Below are 17217 nucleotides of genomic sequence, written 5' to 3' on the forward strand. Positions count from 1 at the left end.
AGAAAAATTAACAAAGTTATCGGCACATGTTTCTAAGAAATTTCAACTTGTAGCTGAAAACAGCTTTACTCGATCTACGGGTAAATTAATGATTTCGTATACAAACAGCATACTTCAGAAATGATGCTATATGCTATTTGATCTGTACGGCGGTATAAACTCTCTTAATTGTGCCAGTGTAGTAAAGGAATTCAAATTAGAAAAATACACGTAGAGCTTTTTTTAATTACTTCGAAAAATCCTGAAAAAGAAATTGAAATCAACTACAAAATTTTTTCACGAGTTGATAGCGCTCTGCCGTGCTGAAGTGGCTCAGTAATTATCCAAGACCACATGACCACTTTCCGTTCAGTCATCAAAGTCAAATATCTATCTATATGTTTATCTATCTATGGATATGTATATATTTTTATTATTACTTATTATGTAGTGTACTTATGATGATATTCTTTGGTTGCACCCCTTTTGCATATCCGAAATGTCTATCCTAAGGTTGCCTGGAAGACATTGCTACATAGCAATAAGGCCGCCTGTTGCACATTGACTTACTTCTACTATTATACTTAAGCTATTGTATTGTATTTTAATTGTAATTTTATGTGCAATAAAGAATATTTCATTCATTCATTTCATTCCATTCATTCATTTCATTCATTCATTTCATTCATTCATTTCATTCATTCATTCGTCCATTCATTCATTCATTTCATTCATTCATTCATCCATTCATTCAAATAATCTTCATTTCATATTTAAGAAAATTACACTTGAAATCTGATTAAACTCTACTGCTCATTCGTAAGGCAGTTTCCCCTGCGAAGAATGAGCAAGAAATTCTAGGAGTCGCTCATTGCATGAATACATTTATCATTACAATTTAATTTAAACACCTTAGATCGAGACTGCCTGCAAGAGCTAAACGGGTTACTACCACGGATTTTTGTCGTCTAAGTACGCAGTAAATCAAAAAAGAAGACATTGTCTGATTGGCGTCGTGATGTTGCCTTTGACAATTTGTGTACTCAAGAATTAATAATTAATGTTAATGAAGATTCAAGTGACGATTCCTGTTCATTTGGAGAATGATCCGACGATTCATTACAATAAATAATACCACTTTATTATAGTTATGTACAATTTGTGTCGCTTCACGAAAATTAAAAACTAAAAGAGTCCAGGAAGTATTGCATTTTTTGTTGTACTTCAGAGGCATGCATATGTCAAAAGTGAAATAAATGGTTGGACGGAGTATAATAATAACCTTTAGTATAATGTATATATTTAGTTTTTGTTTCACTGTAGGTTTACCTCGTAAATGGCAAATTTTGAATATCAATCGGAATCTTAATATAGAAGCGTATACATTGCCTCTTAAATGAATTTGAGACTTTGTGAAGACGACTGTCAAGACCAGCTAGTTTATTTTTATTCCTCGTATTAATGTTATGTCTGTCACTATTTTTCATAAAAAAAATTATATTTTTCTTAACACAAATAACATTTCATGAATGTACTGCGACGTTAGTGTAAGAATGTTACGTCATGCAACCCAAGCATGTTAATTTTTGAATAGTCAAAAATATAGAAAAAGACTATGGTGATCACGTAAACGCCCGGTGTACATTATAATGACAATATCGCATTCAAGTTTACCTATTTATGTTCTATACGACCATAGGGTGTCTAAAAAAATATGTTTTTCATTTAAAACTGAGGGCATCATTGCTTGGGTCTGAAGCATGTAATTATATATTTGATAATACATTTTTATGTACATACATTGGGCGTTTAGCGCTTTCAATGTAGTTCCTGATTCTTCACTCGACTTCTCCACTTTATACGAGTTCAAACGGAATGTCACAACTGTTTTAAGGGTTGAGTTTAAGGGGTTTTGTTTTGTTTTATAATTTCTTAGAGTTTTTTGTTATGTATTTTTATTTAGTATTTTAGTTTCTATTTTCTTTTTAAATGAATTTTTTTTTTCGTAATTGGTTAAGTACGTAATGGTATAACATAATGTATGAAAATTTATATGTTAAAACAGCATCTGAATAAATAATTAAATTCTTAGGAGAATAAATTTATTCCGTTTTTGACTCGACTGCAAAAATGCGTACACATTCCTTGTGAAAAATGTTTTAAGACGTCGGATAGTGTGTATTATATGCAACTGCCTCTGTGGCCGAACGGTTATCATGTTGGACTGCGACGCAGAGCTCCTGGGTTAAATTCCCGGGCCGGAATTTCTATGACCTACATTTATTTATCTCGTGAGTTTGGGTGTAATTTATGGTTGTGTGGGTATGGCATCCGCGATATAGGGTTTCCCTAGTATGGGGCTATGAGTGTGTGCAGTTATAGTATTGTATTGTATTGTAAATCACAAGTTACGCAGAACTTTGATGCAATGCTGAAAAAAAGGTAAAATATTTAAATGAAACCCACATTTACCTAATATTTTGTCAAAAATATTACTAAAGTAAATAATTATTTTATATTTGGATGCTATTGTCATGTATGAACAAAATTTAATCATTAAATATTGTTTATACATGAAAATAGCATACAAATATAAAATAAATATTTACTTTAGTATCATATTATCTTAAATTAATATGAGTTACACCACTTTTGCGCGGATAGTCTCAATTTAATTTGGGCATGTCTATGTTCTTTAATAGTTTATGGTACAAACAACTACAGCTAGGGTTGTAGTAGTTATTACATCGGTAGACAAATGGAGGATGATTTTGTAGGTGATTATTAAAAAAAAAATCATTTTTTTAATATTATACTTAAATAATAGTGTTCTATTTCTTCCCTTTGGTGCCGTTTGTTGTTAATTAAATGGACTGATCAGCGCCTGTGCCCTTTCAATCAAATCTTCTACTGGTTCATTTTGCTTTCCACGGGAACTAAAAGCAAATATGTTCTATTAATAACAATAAAATCAAATTCGTAAGATTTTCGCTATGCAAGACAAACTATTATTACCTATAAATATTAATACAAAGATCAAACACAAAGAAAAATTGCTTCGATCTGACAGGGTTAAGGCTGCCTTTCCACCAGTGATGTGCGAGGTAGCGAGGCGGTGCGAGGATGTGTAGCGGCGCGGTGCTAGGAGTTACGTTTACGTTTCGGACTCTTTTCAGCTATGCGCCGGCGGGGTACGGTGTGGTAGGGTGAGCAGTGTTAGTGTCATACTTTTAGTAGCTCTAGTTTCCTTCACCGTTTTGCAGTCATTCTTCGTACATATCTCTCGCTATTTTGTATACAAATACTTAGCTCCCTTAACCCTTTTCTACCGGAGCTCCGTAAAGCGACGCTACGAAAACAAAGTAATCCTATTGGTGGATTTTTTCTTCGCACACCGCCTTGCTACGTCGCATATCCCTGGTGGAAAGGCAGCCGAAACCTGCGTCTGTAATAGCGGGATTTACACAGACACTCTATCGCGCGTGATACAGCAATCGTGCGCGATTGAGCGCTTGTGTCAAGTCGTTGGAAGGAAAAGGGAAAGACCGCGCGTAGACCGCACTACTGAAGAGCCACACGCGCCAGTTTCACGCGGTCTATCTTGCGCTATTAGCCTTTACAAGGACGCTCTTTCCTTTGTAACAAAAACGAACACGAGCAATCACACGCGATAGCGCACGATTGCGCGTGAGGCGTAGGCGAGTCTTTCTGCATAAGTTTTGTTTATAGTGACCTAACCTATCAACCTTCTCGTTATACGGGGAAGGCACTGTATACTTATGCAAGCACAGGCACCTTATAAGTTCGGATCCAGGAGGTGTACCACGAAATACGATACTACGGGACTGCGTCCGCAACGAAGCTCATACGTACTACATGTCAGTTTTACGATGAAAGCAATATCAAAATTCGGTACGAAACCTGTCATTTGACGTTCCGGAGTAAGGTATCCATAAATACTTACGTCAAATCACGGTCTTCTATCATTGTTTCGTATTTCGTGGTTGGACATCGTGGCGGCCTTTTTTTTGATCCAGTCTGGGATGTAGGCCTGTTTCTTCTTTTTCCACTTTTGGCGATCTTGTGCCCGATTTATCCAGTCATTTGTCATTATCCAGTGATTTATCCAATTATAAATAAATGTATAAACTCACTTGTTTTTATTTAAGTCGTCCGGCCATGAAATTCGTCGCTGTACTATTTCGAAACCTACTTGATCTGGTGGTAGATCGCAAATGTCCAAGTCAAACAAGACTGGCGTATTAATTCCTCCATATTCTTCTTTACCCCTTGAATTAATTTAATAGAGCTTACACGGTATTCAAAGGAGCTTTTATTAAGGGCAGGTGTTACCAAAATCAATTAACAACATAAGCTTCTCCAAACTTAATAATAAACACAATAATGTAAGCGGAAGCTGAAAATTCCCTCAATTTTCTATCGTAATACAAAAGTTACATTTGGTGCAAGTACGTAACATTTACTATGGAACGACTGCTTTTTAACCAACTTGATAAAAGGAGTAGGTCTGAATTTGTCTGTGTTTTTTTGGGTGTATGTTACGTGATTAATTTGATAAGTGGAAATTGAATTTGATGATTCTTTTTTAGTTGAAAAGGGGATCCCGCAATAGAGGTTCCATTCAAATTTGAAGAAGATATAATATATGTTCTTCAAATAACAACGGAATATTATTCCGTTGTTACTGGTGGCAGATTAGGGGATGAATCTGGATGATTGAATTTTACCCACTTTCCGTTAGTTGAATTCAATAAAACTTGGCACATAATGAACGAATAATGGTGTCCATGCAAGAAATAATTTAAAAAAGTTAAGTAGACTCAAACTATGATGATGTATACTTACTCTGCAACATCGTCATCGACATACTTGGTCAATATGCAACTTATGAATACCCCATTTTCTTTAGTACTGGTAAAAAGAAATGGTCCAACGCATAATCCTTTTCGTACCAAATAAAAGGAAGCTGTACCAATTACTATTTCTTTAGCACCCACCCAGGTGACAAGAGGGCCACCGTGGTCATTCTGAAAATCATTCACTTATCGTTTAGTATCTCTGCCCAGTGGGCCACTAGACACTAAACGCGAGCACTAGTAGCTGAGCCTAGCCACTAAGATGGGTCTACCAATCGCAATCGTTCATTTTACTGAATTAGACATTGGCGTTTCCAGTGTAAGACATGAAAACAGCACATACGAGTATAACTTTATTTGTAATTTTCATTGAAATGACATTAATACGGGCCAAAAAATATTTCGTTCTCGTTAAAACCAAATTTTTGCTGAGTAAACATTCATAAAATTCCCTAGATCTAGCGGCTAAATCGTTAAAACGACACCAATGGCGGGCAGGGAGAATCCGGCGACTGTGGCCGAGTGTGCGCGGGGGGCGAGGGATGCAAGAAGCGAGCGCTAGCCTGTCCCGTAGCTTGTGGCTTAGACTCGAACGTTCAGTTTGCGCCGATGCCATACAAAATAATATATTAAAAAATCTCGTTCGTAACTTGTGGTTGCATTTAGTGGCCGCCTCTAGTGGCCCAATAGATGGGCGCCCTTACAGTCGAGCCGAGATATTACCATCATTTTGATAGATCATTTTAGTATTGTAACACATTGTAACGGAACGTTACGAGTATTCATATATTTAAAAATAAGAATAATGAACGTTTTTGTGAAGTATTTTAATTTCACTAGGTTAAAAAGAGAGCCTTAGAACATAACCGTATAATAACCACAAACTTTTTTTTTTTTTTTTAAATAACGCACACACTCAACATAGCCCCGCACTAGGGAAACCCTGTGTCGCGGGTGCCATGGACACACATATAGACAACCACAAATTACACCCAAACTCACGAGAGAAATAAATGTAGGCTATACAAACATTTCTCCCGGCCCGGGAATCGAACCTGGGACCTCTGCGTGGCAGTCCGGCCTGGTAACCGTTCGGTCACGGAGGCAGTTTACAAACTGTCGTAACTTTAATGCAAATATAAATTTTATTTTAAATTTTTTATTAATTTTATTTTGCTTTAATACTATTTCTTTGACCCGAATCAACACGTTCGTGTTTATAGAGGAGATAAATTAAATAATTATTTGTTTGTTATCTTATTTGAACAATATTATTAACTTATGTTTTATCGCCGTTCCTAGCTATCAAAACGAGGATGATATTTTTGACTCGACTTTAGTGACAGACCTACTTAGCTATGCACATAGGGTTTGTACCTCACGCCTTTTTCCCATCGGGGTTGGCAGAGACAACAGTCTTCCAAGGACCTTTTTCGCCTCATCAACACGCATCAGTGCTTTCATACACGCTCGTCGATCGCACGATCCTTCTTTAGTATGGCCTCAATTGTTGTTGTTGTTGTTGTTGTTGTTGTTGTTGTTGATGTTGGTGTTGGTGTTGGTGTCGGTGTCGGTGTCGGTGTCGGCGTCGGCGTCGGCGTCGGCGTCGGCGTCGGCGTCGGCGTCGGAGTCGGCGTCGGCGTCGGCGTCGGCGGCGGCGGCGGCGGCGGCGGCGTTGGCGCTGGCGCTGGCACTGGTGCTGGTGCTGGTTCTGGTAATCTTGCTGGTGCTGGTGCAGGTGCTGGTGCTGGTGCTGGTGCTGGTGCTGGTGCTGGTGCTGGTGCTGGTGCTGGTGCTGGTGCTGCTGCTGGTGCTGCTGGTGCTGGTGCTGGTGCTGGTGTTGGTGCCGGTGCTGGTGCCGGTGCCGGTGCCGGTGTTGTTGTTGTTGTTGTTGTTGTTATTATTGTTGTTATTATGGTTATTATTATTTTATTATAATATTATTTATTTATTGTAATATCTAAGCATCTCTTTCTCTATCTTTCTCACTACATCTTCTTCCACGCTGCCACGATTTCTTATCACGCTGTTCCATAATTTACCCATCAGAGTTACTCCAGCCATACTTCTCAAAGCTCTCAATTCTACAACATTAAATCGACTTTCGTGCTTCTTCTGCCAAACCCAACATTCACTACCATACATTAGTGTAGAAACAAGCACCTATGCACAGTCAGTAGTGCCTTTTTAGACACTTTCAGGCTGCCCATGAAGGCATGCAAGGCACCATTCACCTGATTCCCTGCGTTCTCCTTTCAATGTCACTTTCATATCTTCCATCAAACGTTAACATAGAACCCAATAGACACACTCTTTGGAAACGCTAACAATTATAATTACGACTTATACCTATTACAATAAAGACTAAGCAATTGCGAACTCATTAAATGAGAAAAAATATGATTTTTTACAACGCAACGAAACGAAACGAAACACGACGACACAACGAAAATTTACCCATAACGGCAGCTCCATCATTAATTTGGCATTTGAATTTCTTTACCCGCTACAACGTCTATACAGTGTTTAAATAATAAACAACGCTTGAAATGGAACAACTTTTGTTCCATGACTTTTAAACATTCATCAAATTTTACTTACATACAAAAATAAAAATATTTAAATAGATCATTATGAACGGTGATAACTTTGTGCGGTAACAAAATAAAGTGCTCGCTAGCGTAAATACCTATCCGATGCAAAACAATGCACATGCTGCGCCTTCCATGGCGGTGTAGTGCGTCTGGCATGTTTGCTATTAATAGAGTATATGATTTTTCGCCATAATACGAAAGAGACATTGGTCTTTTCTTACGAGAGTGAGTGATTCGGCCAATGTTATTGTAAATACAGTCTGCGAGACGTCTTACTTTTTAAGCAAACAATACATGTTTAAAACATAAACAAATTACTTAAAATTATTTGTAATGTAAATTCAATTTAATTTCATTCTTCATTATTTATTTCATTATTAATAATAATTTTGTAATGTTAATAAAAGTCAATTTAATTGTTATGTAATTTAAAGTAACGTAAGAAGTAATGTTAAATTTATTAATGGATGTATACCTAAGTAAAGAAACATTTTATTTTTTATTTATTTACTCCTACCTTATTACCAAATACAGATCTTAAAAGTGTCATAGTCCAATAAAAACTTGAAAGTTTATTTTTAGTGATTTTACTATGTTTTGTAAAAAGTTTTCGAACAAGAGTTGTTGTTTATGATGTTAGTAATATATAAACATGCGAGGTAGTCAGTATTTTACAAATCATCTGTGTTTTGTAGAAACATTGTCTCATGGGACCATGATTTGGGTTTTCGATTGTTTTAAAATATTTACGTCCTGTTTTAAATTAAACTTTAAAACGTGGACTTTATTACACCCAAAATTGAATTTTAAAACAGTACGTAAATATTTTAAAAGTCGTTTAAACCTAAAACATGCACCCCTGAAATATTTTTACGATTTTTTCGATTATATTGCCATTTCTACAAACACCGACAAAATAATCATGGGTTTCAAAATTCCCATAACTGTGCCAGAGACTGAATTAGTATCTCTTAGCAATAATCAAAAATGTTCCATCTTACCTGACATATGCCATTTCTTTTTATAGGCATAAATTCTACTTGTCTCCGGAACGGTTTCTGTATTGACCCATTATGTATCTCGTGTAATGGTAAATTATAACCATACGTGGCTAATAAGGGCTCCTCAGATAAAGTGACATTACTACTGCTATTGTTGAAGTTTTGTGCGTTTTTTCGATATGAACTTCGAATTACATGGTGCATTTCGTTATTACACTGAAAATATTGTATGAAAAAAAAAAAACAAAATAATTTTCTCGTTTGTTTTTGGGTTTGCTATATTTTGCCTCCTCGCCGTTGGTGAATATGACCGGCGTAAAATCTATATATATCTACGTTGTAATCGTACTCGATCGAAATGGAGAGGGAGCGGGGGTCTGACTATTTCTCCCTTTATATATCGCATGAATAGTAGTTTTTTATATCACCCACCAGTGACGGGACACACCTGTCCATAACAGTTGCAGTGCCACTCAGAAGTTTAAATCAAAGATCAAAGGCACAATCGCTGCGCCCGTCACCTTGGGACATAAGTTGACAAGTCCCATGTGCTTTCACCAGCACCCTTACCCTACAAAATTAAAACTTTTTTTTATATAGTAAATAAGTGGCGGGACGAGCAAGTCGTGCACCTGATGGTAAGCTACACGCCTGTCCATATTAGTTGCAATGCCACTCAGAGCTTTAAATCGCAAAGGTCTGAAGGGTATTGCCACTGCGTCCCTGAGACATAAGTTGACAAGTCCCATGTGCCTGTAATTTCATCAGCACCTTTACCCTACAAAACCGGAACGCAGTAATGCTGACATTACTGCTAGGCGACAGCCTAGGTGGCAGTACTTCCCTGGAGAACTCTTTCACTGCAATTATCATTAGACACATTTCTACTGCTACTAAATAAATGGATGGAATTGTCATGGTTAATATGTCCTACTCATTTATCTATAAATGCTTATTTAATTTTAATTTTGTATTTGAATACTGATAGGCAACTAATAATTGAATACTAATAAAGTAAATACAGCTTACATAATTTTTTTTCATAGGCAATTGGCGTACAAATATGAATAGCAAAGTATACAATGTTCGCATATACTTTAAAAGTCGTATTATATTAATTGGATTTTATTAATTGAGTAATATAACCAAAAAAATACTATGATTTAATAAAAGGAGGAAAGCGTGTCAAACATTGACTTACAAATAAATGGACGACGGGTCTAATACACAAACCACGAAAAAAATGTACCAAGTCAACCTATTTAAACGTAGTGACATATAAAGGAACATGAAAAAGCTAAAACGTTGAATTTAAATTGAAATGTCATCGCAGTACTGTCTAATTTTGCTTGCTTCGCTGTCAGTGGAACAAACGAAGACTAAAGCGTGAATGACGCTCTGTATACGATTTTAATGCCCTATAAGTTCGGACACTTTTTAGCGCGGACCCGACGTCCATATAATTGTAAGTCAATGGTGTCAAAACAATAAATACAAAGAGGGTCGAAAGCAGATTTCAATATTTAAATGTCAAAAATGTACATTATAAAAACAATTTGTGACAAGCAATTCAAATAGTATGTTTTTTAATCTAGATGTTGGTAACATGGTCATACATTATATTGTAGGCAGATAATTTTGGATTATGATCTAGCTCGAATTGTATTATAAATTTCTATTAGAACATGCGTGGGTCTCAATTTGATCCTCGTGCTTTTACAAATGAATAATAAAACAACTAGTTATTTTTTCTTACCTGATCTGGTTCACCTATACAACCATCTGCAGTCGGTGGTACTTTTGTGATTTCATGTCCTTCATCATCTATATTGCCACTTCCCATGGTACAAATCATATATTTGTCTATTACATTAAGTAGTGCTGGTATTTTCTTGTAATATTTCATACATTGTGATTTATTTTGTATTCGTACAGGACTGTACATCAGGTGTTCGTTATTATAGTCATTGCTGTCCTTTTTCTAAATATGAATGTGAAAATAATCTTAATTTAGATTCGGGGTGCATACCAAATTAAAGTAAATGAAAGGAGTACATTTTAAATTAAATTTTGCACTAAAATTTCGAGCAACTCAGAAGTGCGAGTGTGGATTCGAACCCACGGCCTCTGCTTGAGAGGCGGGACGTCAAACCGTTAGACTTTTAAAATGTACCGAAATTGTTTTTTTATAAGAAAATGGGTGCGCATTTGATCTCCATCCCACCTGGCTCACTTAAATAGTCTAGTCACTCTCGCGTTGAAAAGGTCCAAGTTATAACGTTCGGGGAAGAAGTGCGCAGGCAGGGAATTTCACTCCTTTGCTGTTCGCCACATAAATGTGGAAGCGAAGTGCTTCGTGTTTCGATAGTCTTTGGAATATCCACAACATAGGCGTGGAACCCTAGCCTTCCCTTCTAGTCCCACGATGAAGGAATGGGGAAGGCGAAGTTAAATCATGCAATTCATCGCACACTCTCCTTGATATATCCTGTAGAATACCGATAAGTCGGCGGCTTTATAGCGGTGTTCAAGGCTATGCAGTTTTGCCTCTACTAAATACGTGTCACCTACAAGCCTCTTGGCAAGCTTGTCCTAATTGTTTGTTTAAACGAAGTAAATTTAAAGTAAACCTGTAAATTTGTTACAAAACTTACGGAACGCCATTTACCGCTGCTGCCCCAACCTAGCGCCATGGCGTCCTTGCCTTCTTCCATATCCCTCCCATCGTAGCTAATATTAATTAAGTTTGGAACCCATGAGCACTCGGGAGATATGGGAGTTTCAAAATCATATGGAGATTCAACTTTTACTAGTGCTATGTCTATGCGAGCCCAATCTTCAAATCTCTCGTATGAAAAGTTGTAGTCTAGAAAGAGAATATTGATTACCACAGAGAGTACCACACTCTTTAAGCTTGAACCAGTTACTTAAGAGAACTGTTAATCTCCATACTGGATCGGAAGGGCGCATTTATTCGATACGAATTCCATCGCGCTCACGCCGCGCGGTCATGGCAAAGTACGCTCTATTTGTTTAGCATTAACGTTTTAACTTAAATGATCCTCCCGATTAAATTATCCCGGGCACGTGGGCGAGTCTAGCTTGTCTTTGATTACACGGAGGCCGCGCGGCGACCGTGCGTTTGTACTATTCAGAGGAATTTAAATGTTGTTGCCTAGTAAATAGAATTCAGATTCGCCATTAATGTACGTGAAAGCGCGGCAAATGGGCGGCCGCCGCGCGGCATCCACGCGTAAACTTTCGCGTCGTGTAACTGAGCGCTAGCTCTGAAAAAAATGGTCAAAGTTTCGTCTTATATCCAGATGGCGCTGATCAATAGCTTGGAAGTAGTTAATATTATGTATATGGCAGTAGGTATCAATTAATTCCTCTTTAATGTGAAATGTAAGAAGTAAATTTTTTCTTTGTAATATAATTGAAATATTATATTATCAATCATGTGCTAAAATTATGTTAACTGGAAAAGTTCCATTTCAGGATGGCGGCTTTTTGACCAAAGTCAACGTCTCACCGCTATGCCACTTGGAGGGAAAGTACCTTAAATACCATAGATAGAAAATTTTACTGAAAGAAGACTTCATTTTGATTTTGTAACCAATTCCACCTGAATTCAAAGATTTTTAAACAATAGCTTGTCTGAAGCGAGAATCGAACCCACAAAATGTAAAAAAAACAAACACCGGTAATTTTACTAAACTGACCGAAAGCTACAATCATAAAGTTGTTTTCGTCTAAGTAATATATCATCTTAAATAAAAGCAAAACCTTGAAATTTACCATTTGATTTTAAATTATGTTCAGGAAATGTGCAGGTATTACAAACTTAATTTAGACGTATTTTTTTAAACATTCACGAAGAAAAGATAAATAAATCAACGGGAAGTGAAAATATCAAAAGAGCAAGAATTTTTACACTACAGAATGGGACACATTTTGAGCATTTGATAACTTAAATTGATTATAAGTCAAATGGACCTAATTATTTTAATTAAATGGTAAATTTCATGGTCTTCCTTTTATTTAAACTGCTATGTTATTGAAGAAAACAATCCTAATGATTGAGGCTTTCGATCAGTATAGTAAAGTTACAGGTGTTTTTTTACATTTAGCGGGTTCGGTTCCCGGTCCAGACAGGCGATTATTTAAAAATCTTTGAATGCAGTTCGAATTGCTTTTAAAATCAGAAAAGAGTCTTCTTTCAATAATTTTTTATATCTACGATATTTAAGGTAGTTTCCCTCCGTGTGGCATAGCCGTGGGACACCCTGAACAAGTACGTCACATGACGTTCAATGTATACTATAAGGTAATACATACTTTTGGGTACACATGAGAAAACAATCTTCTTCTTGGATTTCTCTATGCACTCGTCCATATAATGCGACCTAGGGTGAATATAATTGACGTAGCCGGCAATTGCGTACATGTATGTGACGTCTTCAACACATGCTGCTGAAGTCAAAATGAAAGCACGGTGCACTATCGCTCCACCACAAATCCAGTTATCATACTTCTTATCTGAGTGTTCAGCTTTTACGAGATATACCTAAAATAAATTAATATATAGGTGACTATGAAGTCGACGCAAAAATACATAATAGCGTGTTTGCAGCATAACAAATCATTTGAAACCTTCAACAAACTCATCGCGTAACTAGGTGTTCCCCGGCCCCCTGGTGTCGACCTAATGTAAACGAGCCATAAGAAGAATGTGTGTGAAAGGGTCAAAAATTGATTTTTTATAAATAATATATTTAATATTATGGTGTCCCAGTGTTCTGTGACAGTGTATGGCACGACACTGCTTGTGATAGAATTTTGTTGTTCCCATTAATTTTACATCTTGATTTATAATTATTTAGGTATATTTTCCAACGTAATTATCATGGTAATTATAAATGATAACTATCACTTCCAACCTTGATTTACACTACTTTTTCACCACGTTCCATAGCCATGATACCGTAAACTGGGGTTAATTTAATCAACTTTTAAATTTAAAAAGTTGTAAAATCTAAAATATGCACTGTAAAAATCTGCAACAAATATATCTGTATAATAAATGTACTAACAAATCTCCAAAATTAATGAAATAATATTATATAGTTTTTGAGATAATTACAGAATTTACAGTGATTAAAGATAAACGTCAATTGGGGTCACTTTTTTGTCCCCTATTTTTATTATAGTTTTCGAAAGTAGCCCCATAAATAAGACGAAGAATGAGAAAAAAAATCGAATGAATAAATCGTGAATTATTAACAAATTTGTGTTTTGGGGTACCTTCGTAGATAAGTGCTCAAAACAACATGTTATTGGTAATCAGTTCTTTATTATAATAACTAACTATAACGATTCGGGATCTAATAATTCACAGCGCTAGTCTTGTACATTATTGCCAATAATTAATTAACAATAATTCTAAATCTAACAAGTCTTCAGGTACAATATAATAAAATCAATCTAAATGTCAAATGTAGAAAAAGTATCAAAAATAATACGGATATTAGCTAATAAAATGTGAATAAATACAAAATTCAAAAATGTCTAAGTCATAATAAAATTCGACGATCACACCTTCGACATCATCAACAATCTTCTTAGGTTCAGGTAGGATGGAAATGATATAATCTCTGTCAATTTCGCACTACTCTGAATTTTTTCTGGAATTTATGGACTTAAATCCCTGTACGGCGATCCATGGTCTCATGTTTATGATACGACATACATATTTGTATGTCTTTTTTCCCCGAGCAATAAAAAAATTAGTCAAAACAAATTTGCCAACTTTAAGAACGTTTTCCTCTTCATTTTCTGAAACCCCTTCTGCTTTTTCTGTTTCATTTTCTTGATCTACTTCTGTCTCAGATAGGTGACCTTCATCATCCCTGTCAGAATTCTGTTTCGTTATCTGCTGGTTTCGTAGAGATACTTGCTCCTGGAGTAACATTTAGTCGCCTCTTTTTATTAGTTCTTGAGGTAGAAACAGTACCACATCTCTGTTCACGCAAGTAGTTCGTCAAGACGCTCTCAACCTGTTTTTCGTGATCTTGATTGTTTGTACTATCTGGCAATTTTTTAAATACTTCTTCACTGTTAAAAGGTAAAATCTCTGTGGCTTTAAAAGCGCTTAACATATTGCGTTTGATACCTGAAGAAACGTTGGAAAATGGCGAATTTGGTTTAGCTTGCACAGAATCCATTTTATTTAAGGCTTTAGCAAGTAATCGCAGAAATGTATCTTTCGGAACCGTTGTTAGTTTTATGTTTTGCGATTTCCACTCGGTAAGAATTGCACGCCACACGGCCTTCATAGGCCTGAAAAGGCGACATCGAGAGGCTGACACAAATGTGTAGAGAACCAAGCAAACAATATCTATTTCGTTTTCTTCGCATTGCTTCAAGACGTCTATATCTAAATGCGAAAACAGATTGTCTCCGATAAAAACCCTTCGCCCCGGTAATATTTTTGCGTGGGGTAAGAAGCAGCTTTGGAACCAGTCTCGAAAGGTTACAGTGTCTATCCAGGCACTTACAGTTCTATTAAATCGGGCGCCATGGGAGCAGCAACGTTTTTGGCAGCATGGTGAGTCACATGGCCCTCCTTCTATCCAAGTGTCGTATAGGTGAAGACTTTTATAAATCAAGTACGGTAGTAGCAGCACCCCATCTGCGGATCCACAAATCATCATTGAAGTGGAGCTTATGGAGTAATTTACCACTTTCTCGGGATACTTGACGCCACGTCGGTAAACACCTTGCTTTTTACCTGGATCGTCGCCTAAGTTCGACTTATCGTAAATCGGAAATATTTGATGGACGCAGGTCTTGTACTAAAGGGCTCAAGTGATAAAAATACTGTTTTAATGATTATTTTGATATTTCTGCTCTCGCCCTTTTTACATTTGCTGTGACTCTTTGTGAGTAATCGTTTCTGTGTCGTTTCAGCAAAGAATAAGCCCAATCAGCCTCAGGAAGATTATTCTTAAATTTGTTGACGTGGCGCCCGTGTCTAAGAATCTGAAATCCAACAACGTTAAGGGATAACCCCAATCAGAAAATTTGGCAGCAGCTTTAAGGAGCGCTTTCTCCTCCGATTCTGAAGAATTCTGGTGGCCCTCCTGGCTTCCTTCTGAACCGTCCTTTATATTTATTGTAAATTGTTCCAAAAGGAATTTTATACAATTTCGAAGCAGCATCATTTTGTACAACATCGCCTAATGCGTTATTAAGCTGATCTTTCGAGTAGTTTTTATAATTACGTGTTCCAGCAATCCTTTTGTAGGTGCGAGGCATGTTTCTGAAAGAACAATAAGCAGAAAAAAATTACCGCAACCGAAAATAAAACAAAAATAGCACAAAATGGCATTTGCGTTAAATAAAGGGTTCACTTTGATCGATTGATCAATTTAACCCCATGGGGTATATCAATAACACCCCGTGCAAAGAAGTCCCCAGCCCCGTGCGCAGTTTTAAGGTTAGAAATGTAGGTTATTTTTGTTAAAGCTTTTCGATGTACTGTACACCACAAAGCAAACAAAACCTTAAAATAATTAAACAAAAGAAATGTATACAAAGTTTTGCAGAAGTCAAAAAAAACAAGGAAAATAAGCTTACTCACCTTGACAATAATTTAGCTTGAAAATAGCCGACCCTAACACTTGCATGTTCTATGTGACACTGCGTCAATTATCAGTGTTACCAATATTGTATAAAACAAACAAATTTCAGCGCGTTCAATTTCTGCAAAAAATGTGATTAACTACCAAATAGAAGTTTTTATCAATGTCGCCCACAGACTCAAAGTAACCCCAGTTTACGGTACGCCCTGTATTACTTGGTACTCGGTGTAACTGGCTGTTGTATTGTACTGTATAGTTATTGTTTACAAAGTACCTTACCATATATCTTTTCTCAGCGGTGGTGAAATTACCGTGCACTATTCTTCGTTGGCTGATAGTTACTGAAATTTGTTAAAAATTAAGCGCTGCACCTTTATACAAATAATAATAATAATAACGTACACACCCAACATAGCCCCGCACTAGGGAAACCCTGTGTCGCGGGTCACACACATAGACAACCATAAATTACACCCAAACTCACGAGACAAATAAATGTAGGCCATATGAATATTTCTCCCGGACCGGGAATCGAACTTGGGACCTCTGCGTGGCAGTCCGCCATGGTAACTGTTCAGCCACGGAGGCAGTTTCGGAGGCAAATCTTCAAAACTCAGACCCACTTCTAATGTCGCTTGTGCACTAAATCCGATTAGAATCCGAGAAAATACGACTAGATGCTTGTACACCTAGAGATAAAATGACACTTCGGGCACCTGTGACAATTCGGACCGTTATTTCTCGGATTCGGAACTAATGCGCAAATGTGCTTACAGTAGATCTTTGTATGATTTGACGACCTCCGTGGTCGAGTGGCTTGTACACCGGTTTTCATGTTGTCGCCATCACTGAGGTCTCGGGTTCGATCCTCCTAAATTTCTATATCGTCTCGGGTCTGGGTGTTTGTGGTACCGTCGTTGTTTCTGATTTCCACAACACAAGTGCTTTAGCTACTTACTTTGGGATCAGAGCAATGTATGTGATGTTGTGTAATATTTGCTTAATATCTTTGACCAGCTTTAGTAAAAATTACCAATTTATTTCATTTCATTTAATCGTTGTGGTTATTTTGATGGTCATACTTATTTTTACTTAAAGGGTAAAAAAAATCGTGCACTTGGTG

At 36.7% G+C, this 17217-nt stretch overlaps 1 protein-coding gene across 2 annotated transcripts; it reads right to left on the bottom strand.

Annotated features, from left to right (window-relative positions):
• Positions 1 to 2787: 2787 nt before the first annotated feature.
• Positions 2788 to 16556, bottom strand: LOC113232524. Of its 2 annotated transcripts, XM_026467283.1 has the most exons (8): positions 16374 to 16555; positions 12790 to 13018; positions 11106 to 11317; positions 10208 to 10432; positions 8452 to 8667; positions 4846 to 5027; positions 4134 to 4268; positions 2788 to 2915 (listed from the first exon to the last, which is right to left on the bottom strand). In XM_026467283.1, exons 1-8 carry the CDS (start codon positions 16374 to 16376, stop codon positions 2840 to 2842), a joined length of 1278 nt encoding a protein of 425 aa, XP_026323068.1. In that variant the 5' UTR covers positions 16377 to 16555; the 3' UTR covers positions 2788 to 2839. The 2 variants fall into 2 exon arrangements, with proteins under 2 accessions (XP_026323068.1, XP_026323069.1); XM_026467284.1 differs by lacking the exon at positions 4134 to 4268 and having other exon boundaries at positions 2834 to 2915; positions 16374 to 16556.
• Positions 16557 to 17217: the final 661 nt, after the last annotated feature.

The sequence above is a fragment of the Hyposmocoma kahamanoa genome, unplaced genomic scaffold (assembly GCF_003589595.1).
Source record: "Hyposmocoma kahamanoa isolate Upper Pololo Valley unplaced genomic scaffold, ASM358959v1 76, whole genome shotgun sequence".
NCBI classification, from domain to species: Eukaryota; Metazoa; Arthropoda; class Insecta; order Lepidoptera; family Cosmopterigidae; genus Hyposmocoma; species Hyposmocoma kahamanoa.